General features: G+C 29.3%; 1 protein-coding gene across 1 annotated transcript in view; it reads left to right on the forward strand.

Annotated features, from left to right (window-relative positions):
- Positions 1 to 2190, forward strand: part of LOC102597117 (dual specificity protein phosphatase 12-like) — a 15732-nt gene extending 13542 nt beyond the window's left edge. Inside the window, exons 6-7 of the mRNA XM_006355703.2 lie at positions 802 to 1107; positions 1652 to 2190. Coding sequence (XP_006355765.1) covers positions 802 to 1107; positions 1652 to 1806 — 461 coding nt within the window. The 3' untranslated portion in view covers positions 1807 to 2190. The remainder of the gene's footprint in view (positions 1 to 801; positions 1108 to 1651) is intronic.
- The last annotated feature ends 6362 nt before the right edge of the window (positions 2191 to 8552 follow it).

Genomic DNA, 8552 nt, shown 5'->3' on the forward strand with positions numbered 1-8552 from the left:
AAAAAAAAAAAAAAAATTATTGAATTTTGGATGATTTGTGAAGTAGTACTCCTTTTGTTTAAGGGTCCATCTTTAGAAACATATCTACTTTTCCCTAGTTGGTCCATCTTTAGAAACATATCTACTTTTCCCTAGTTTCTATGAGCTGATTTTTAATTATTTTTAAAATTGCTGCTGGTTTTATCAGTAAATCATTTTCACAAGTTATTCCCAAAACCTTTTAGCTTGTTTGTGTTCAAGGGAACAGAACTTGATTAAACCTGTTCTTCATTTTATGGAATGACTTCTACAATGATTTGGTAAAAATATTACTCCTACTTCCAATTTCAAATTATTATTTTTTTACTCCTGCTAGCTTGTATCATTGGTTAGCTGATTAGAAGCTTTATGCAAGATTTCATTGTTGTGGAGGTTGGAAGAAACCAAGCCGTTGTTTAGCAGTCTACAACTCAGAAAATTCGACTAAAACCATGAGGATAAATACTTAACTTTTTCCCGTGAGAGAAAGATGAGCATTAAATAAACCTTCCACTTCCAAAGTAAAGATGATCCAACCACCTGCCGACCTCCAGTACAAGACAAATATATTGCTGGAAATAAACCATATCAGATGAATGTAGACTTGTGGAAAGTTATTTTTCTTTTCTTTTCCTTTTCTTTTGAATAATCTCTGAAGTATACAACAGTCTCAACTGTTGGATGGTACTGCAACATCTTGAACTTTGCATAAATATATGTTGCCAAACAACATTGCATGTTATAGTTCTCCCTTTGAAATAAATAGTCTTTATAATGTATCAGGTGATTGTTATAATCGTGGAGAAAGAATAGACGCCTCTAAATTTGGGGCTGATCCAGGCTTCGCAGCAGAAAATATTTCCTCAGATGTGGATGTATCCTTATCTAAGGAAACAACTCCTGCTCGAACTTACCGCTGCAAGAAATGCCGGAGAGTTGTAGCACTGCAGGGGAATGTTGTGGATCATGTTCCAGGAGAGGGCGAGATGGCATTTGAGTGGCATAAAAGGAAAAGTGGCAATCCTTTTAACAAACCTGACGAGGAGTGTTCATCTGTCTTTGTTGAGCCTTTAAAATGGATGAGGACAGGTACAGCATACTAGATCACCTCCATTTATTGCTAGCCAACATTACCTATACATGGTTGTCACAGTTCATGGAGCAATAATTAAGCCAAATTGTTAAGTTAGTGTAAACGTGGGTCACCACAAAGGATGGGATTAATTCAGATCAATATTGTTAATATATCTTGAGAAACCTTTTCAATGGCTATAATCTTTCCCGAGTGATGGTGGACATAAAACTAGATACATATGAGAGAACACATCTGATGTGATGAATACTTATTCATGAACTTTATAGACATTATATTTGCAAATGAGTGGACCTTCTATATGCAGAACATTTTTTCTTAGGACAGAAATGCAATAACTAGGACCCTATTTTAGCATCCTTTGTGTTGCCCTTTATGAAATATTCTATACATGGTTCAACATGAGAAGGCTAGCTGACTCTTATTAAACAGAATATATTGCTTAGCAAACATTCCCGCTTTCTTGGTCATATTTTTGTACAATGTTGGATTTCTGCATTGCATCTTTTTTCTGATCTGCCTCTGAAATGTGGCGTGCAGTTGAAGAAGGTGCCATGGAGGGCAAGCTTTTATGTGCGCATTGTGAAGCTCGTTTGGGTTACTTCAACTGGTCAGGCATTCAATGCAGTTGCGGAAGCTGGATAACACCTGCCTTTCAACTCCATAAAAGCCGAGTGGATATCAGCAGCATGTGAAATTTTATGATAGGGAAAGCTCCTACTCAAGTCGAGACATTGAGAAGGTTCTGGTATTTCACCCTGTCGCACACCCAGTGCTTGACGTATTCCTGGAAATACGTTGGGAACTTATTATACATTAAAACCAAACTAATCTGGCTATACAGTTTTGATAACATCTGCAAAGATTAAAAAAAATATACTAGGGAACCAGTCCCTCTTTACCTGCTCTTTCATGATGATCTGGATATCAATTACTTAGAGGCCTGGGATTGGGCTGCTGCACATCTTATAGGATTTATACTCATTAGCTGTAAGAGCGTGTACTTGAGCACTTTCTTGTCCAATGGAAGTGTTAGCTGCATCAGTTTATGAAATTGTTTGAATTTATCTGTTTGTCAATTATGTTTGATGGCTTTCTACATCACATTTCACTCATTGTTGGGTAAGATCTTTAAAACATATTTTGTATTGGAAATTGAAACCTCCAGATTAAAGGGCATCTCCAATCCAATCCTCTATTTTACTTTTCAAATATAGAGTTTTCTATTTTTTTCAGACAACTAACTTCAACCCAATTCTCTATTTTACTCTCTAAAAAGAAATCTTTTTTCTCTCTCCTCAATATTATATTATTATTTCTATTTCATTCTTATTTTCTTATTTCATAATATAAATCATTTATTTCTTTTTCCCCAAATAATTACTTTATATAATTTTTAATGTGATATGAAATTATATTTTATTCTAAATTTTTAAATAACATAAATTGCAAGAAAATGTAATATAATACATTTTAAATCACGCTGCTCACCAATGTGTAGAAGCCTCGCAACATCGTCGGGTGTTGGTGATCTCAAATATCGCTAACCAAAAACCTCTACAGTAGCTCGACAAAATCTCTTCATACTTTCAACAGTAGTTGACTCTCCAATTTTCACATATTCGTCAGTGGCATCCGCTAGCAAACCGTATGCCAACATTCTAAACACAGCGGTAATTTTTTGCAAAGTAGATAATCCAAATCTACCCAACGCATCAATGTGTTGTTCGAAGTACATATCGTAATCTTTAATTGCATCAACGATACGAAGAAACAAATTGCGAGACATTCGATAACGAAGGGAAAATATTGCATCATTAAAGCGTGGTGTGGCTGAAAAATAATCACGAAATAAATTATCATCAGTCGCCTCCTGATCACGATTGATTACCACATGACCTGGAATGGAGCCACCTATGAAAACTTCATTAGTATGATTTTGTAGAACTTGTTGGAACATGTAGTTGTTCATACGTAGCTGATTTTCTAAATTATTGTTGTGATCAATTAATTATTATGTTATGTATTGTATTGTTATCTTGTATTTAAATTATTATGTTATGTATTATATTGTATTTTTATCTTGTATTTAAATTATTATGTTATGTATTATATTGTATTTTTATCTTGTATTTAAATTATTATGTTATGTATTATATTGTATTTTTATCTTGTATTTAAATTATCATATCATGTATTGTATTTTTAAATTAAATTTTTTCATCTTGCCATTTTAATTTTGCATATTCTTTATAATGAAAATTAATAATAAAATTTATTGTATTATTCACGAAAATTAGAAAAAAATTAAAATACTATTAATTTCAAATTAAAATAGTATATATTTGAAAAATATTATATTACATTTAAAAACGAATTATGAATATTAGATATTTAATTAATGGAATTATATGTAAAATAATATGTTAATTAGAAAGTAATAGAAATAATAATAAAATAATGAAAAAGTGAAATAGAGAGTGTGAATAGTTTGGAGAACTACTATTCAACTCTCTAAATTTGAAGAATAGAGGGTGATTTGGAGGTGGGTTGGAGTGCCCATTCTCTATTTTACTCTCCAAATATAGAGAATGGAGAGTAAAATAGAGGTGGGTTGGAGATGGTCTAGAGGTGGCAATTTCAACCCATATAAGTGAAATGGATCCATTTTTTCCATATTAAATAAAATGGATCACTCATATTTTCTTAAAAGTTAAATGGATAAATGTGGACTTCAACCTATTTAAACTCATACAATATGGACAAAATGGGTAAACATGAGAATCCATATATACATATATGTTGTTGGGTTATGAAGGGTGATTAGGGCGTCATGCGGAAGCTTACAATTGCAAGTCATGAGTGATAAATTAGATAACAAAAACTTATACTAAAACAAAATATTATTATATGGTTTGACCAATTGGTCTACATATGAAAATTAATATAAAAGAAAAATATTAAAACTATAGAGAGAAAAATCTCCCCATAAACAAAAGTCTTTTACGACTACATTGTGGATTTTATTGTGTTATACTATGAGAATATGGATCTTCAATTTATAGATCTCCAAACTTTTCCTCTAAGGAAAGAATAAACCAAATATGGAAGAAAAATATATTTTCCTTTTAGAAAAAGTTCAAGCATTTATGATAATACTTTGACTTTTCTTTAAGGAAAAAAATAAACTTCAAATAAGGAAAGAAAATCAGGGCAAAACCCTAACAAATCTCCCCTTTTGACTGGATTTTTTTGACAAAACTTGATTCACATTCTTCACATGCATGATAATCTTCGTTCTTCACATAATCTCCATCACTGTTACTTGTCATGGTTAAAAATAAAGTTTAAAATATATGGGTTAAAAATGGTTTTAAAATATTTAATTTTATTTTCAAAGATGCAGCAACAGTAATGTTGAAAATATGGTTTAAATCTCTTTTCCACATATAGTTGGACAAAAATCTTCTTTATCGGCAAATTGGTTGCAAATTGATTGAAACCACCTTGAACCTATCTTCAACCTCATTGAACCATAGGACCATGGGATCGTTGGACCATGCTCTGATACCATTTGTTGGGTTCTGAAGGTGATTAGGGCGTCATGCGGAAGCTTACAATTTGCAAATCATATGATTGATAAATTAGACGAAAAATAAAAACATACTAAAGACATATTATTAATATGGTTTGGTCAAACGACCTACATATTGAAAACTAATACTAGAAAAGCATAAATATGTTTAGGAGAAAATCTCCCCATAAACAAGACTCTTATACGACTATATTGTGGATGCTATTGTGTTAGAAGGAACAAACTTATATTTATAGAGTCCTAAAACCTTTTCTTACTAGAAAAGGACTAGCTACTCCAAAACTTTTTCCTAAAAGGAAAGAATAAACCAAATATGAAAGAATATTATATTTTCCTTTCAAGAAAAGTAAAACATTTATAGTAATGTTTTGTCTTTTCTTTTAGGAAAAAATAAACTTCAAATAAGAAAAGAAAATCAGGGCAAAACCCTAACATATGTTACTCACTTATCATAAAAAATCCCTAATGCACTATTTGTTTTTGAAAATAAAAAATTAAAAGTTGGGGGTGGATTGTGGGGGATAAGATGGGTGGGGGCAAAAAAATTTCATTTTTTATAAAAATAAATAAATTGAGTGTCGGTGGGAGGTGTCCGAGGGATGGGGTGTTAGGGTTGGCAAAATACTATTTTCAACAAAAAAAATATAATTTTTTTAAAAAAAAGTTTTTTTAATTTTTTTTTGGTTTTTTTAAATTTTAAAAAAAGTTTTTTTAAAAAAAGGGGGTACAACGTAAAAAAATAAAATTTCTTTTTTTGTATGAATTTTTTTATTTTTTTAAAATATTAATATAAAGGTAGGGTGGGGTGGTAGGGGTTGATGTATAACAATTTAAATTTGATTTAATATTTGGGAAACTTACATTTATTTACCATTTATAGTAATACTATTTTTTTTCACTTGATCATTTTTAATACATTTATAATACAATTTTAATATATATTACAAAGAACAATTTATTATTCACATATAATACAAGTTTTATTGATGGATAATACATTTATCACATATTTTAATACACTTATAATACGGAAAAATTACTTGGATGAATACCTTTTAATAAATAATAACTTATTTTAGCGATACTTTTTATTTATTATCATTTATATACATAATAATATTATGTTAAGTTTGTAATATGTATTAAATGAATTATGTATGCAATATATATGTATTATAACTGTTTTTTAAATATATTATACTTGTTTGGTAAGAAATTGGCACATTGTATTATAAGTGTATTAAAATGTGTTAAATGTATTATCCATCAATAAAAATTTTGGCTTTAGGAGATTAAAGTGGGTTACAACCATTTTACCCAAATCGAATTTGATCAAATTCATATTTAGCCATATTTTATATGGATGGATTGTCCATCCAAATCCGATCCAATCCACCCATTTGCCACTCCTACTCCGGACATAAAATACTCCATCCGTTTCCCATTTGATTGTCATCATTTTAGATTTTACGTCCCTTAAGAAATAGGGTAAGCTTACCACGGTATTGTTATTTAGTGTTCTATGTTGGTCAAATTCATACTTTCAAGGCTAATAACTCTCAAGGGTAAAATAGGAAGAATAATGTTATTCATGATTTCTTTTGTGAAATGACAAGTATTAGGAGATATTTATTTTTAGTAAGGACGATATGTAAATAGAAACGGATGGAACACAAATTTTGAATCTTTTTCTCCCATCCCAATGCTTCATTCATGAGAAGTTTTTTAGATTCCCTTATTACATACCTGAAAGAGTTCTTAAAAGTGAATTATCCAGATTCAGTTAGTTCCTTTTTGTCCATTGATTACAAAATGGTTGCTAACATATTCAATTCTACTATTATAAATAAATATGTTTAGGTGAAAAATAGAAATTGTTATAGGACTCAATTTACCTCCACAAAGAAGTCCAATAGCTGCGTTTACTTCTTCCTTCAAACCTAAAAAGAGCATATGCATCCCGGGATTCTCTCCATCAACACCTGAGATGACATCCAATCCTTATATACTAAAAATAAATGTCATCTTAATCTTATTTTTTTCGTTCAATTTGTTTGGTCTATTTTAAATTGGCTTGGAGTTGAACAAAGTAAAAAGAGCTTTTGAATCTTATGGTTTAAAATTATAGATATGTCAAATGTACTAAAATAGCCTCTAATTTTGTAGTCTAAACATGTTATGTGAAAAGTTGAATTAAAGAATTATTATAAAATGAAAGTGGGTCAAATAAATTGAAATGTAGAAAGATCTTTTTTTTTCATACTATCCTTACTATTAAATATCTACATAAAACAGTAATAGCCAAATTTCGGGTTTCAAAATGCCATCATAAGGTAAGTTTAGTAAAATACAACTCTAATTAAAACTTTCTTAATGAGTATATGCTAGGTTAAGATCAAGTAATATGAAATGAAGGGGGTAAAATTTAGTCTAAAATAAGAAAATAACAGACAGTAAAATTTGAAAATGCATCATCTGTTTCATGATAATACAATAGATTTTTTAAAATGACCATAAATTGGAATAAACATCATAAGCTATTGCAGACAAGGTTGGTAACTCACAACTGAAACTAAAGAAACTCTCACACAGATAACCCGCGTCTCTAAAAAAGTAGTGTGGTAGTGTATATACTATTAATCGTTCGTTTAGATATAATATTTTAAAAATTATTAAGATAAACATCTAAGAGAGAGATTATTAGGATATATATCATTGACAATGTGTTTAGATATAGTATATTATAACAATTGCGATGGTTGAAAATCTAAGTGAGAAATTGGTGGAAAATATATTATTAATCATGTATTTAGATATAATATTTCTTATAAAATAATTATTAATTCAATTTTAATTAAAAAATAATAATAGATCATAAATTTGTTTGTGTCTATTTACTCATTTAGTAGATGATTTTAGAGTATAGAGTTTTAGCTTATACGCATTAGATTAAATTGTCGGTACTTATAAGTATAAAATTTATTTGTGTTCACAATCTAAGATGGAAATTGGACAAGCCATTGGTATTATTGTAACACATGACTAAATATAATTTATTTTAATTATGAAAACAGTGTAGTTTTGATTTCTTGTGCTGGTGAATTTTTGTACGTATTGAACATGACTGTGTACATATATATATATTCGACTAACTTGCAAATACATATTCACTAAAATGTTGAATGTACGTATATTCTCAACCCTGATATAAGTATTACGACTTGTATATATTAATTATCGTTTTGATTAATTAAAAGGTGAGATTCTTGAATAGGTCAATATGTTTGATAAATTGGCTGATAATAATATATATTGGTGGAGTAATAAGTTAGTTGATGAAACTCATTTCTCGATATAGATATTGATGATTTGTAGTTTGAAAAACTTGTAAGTGTTCATTATGTCACATTGCAAGTGGATTTATGAATCTAGCACATGAAATAAGTTAACTAGTGCTTTAAATAAAATTAATCTTTAAATTACATTTGCCAGTAATTTAATTTGTTGATTAGTATTTGTAATCAACATGAAAATTTAAAAATCAATGAATGAATGCAATTACGAGTTTCTATAGAAATGATTTGTAATCTATTATGGTAAAAATAATTTAAATGCATATATATATATATATATATATATATGTGTGTGTGTGTGTGTAAAAGTATATATAATTCATGTTTTTCAAAAGAAATAAGACTTTTGTTTGTCGTGTTCTTACCTCGAAGATGAAGGAGCCCAAAAAATTTGCTAATATGTATTTGAGTTGTTGACCTACTTCAATTACTTATGTCGTCGTTCATTTTCTATCGAATTCAAAAAAATTATCAGAGAAATTCATCATGCTAT

The sequence above is a fragment of the Solanum tuberosum genome, unplaced genomic scaffold (assembly GCF_000226075.1).
Source record: "Solanum tuberosum cultivar DM 1-3 516 R44 unplaced genomic scaffold, SolTub_3.0 scf00205, whole genome shotgun sequence".
Taxonomy (NCBI): Eukaryota; Viridiplantae; Streptophyta; class Magnoliopsida; order Solanales; family Solanaceae; genus Solanum; species Solanum tuberosum.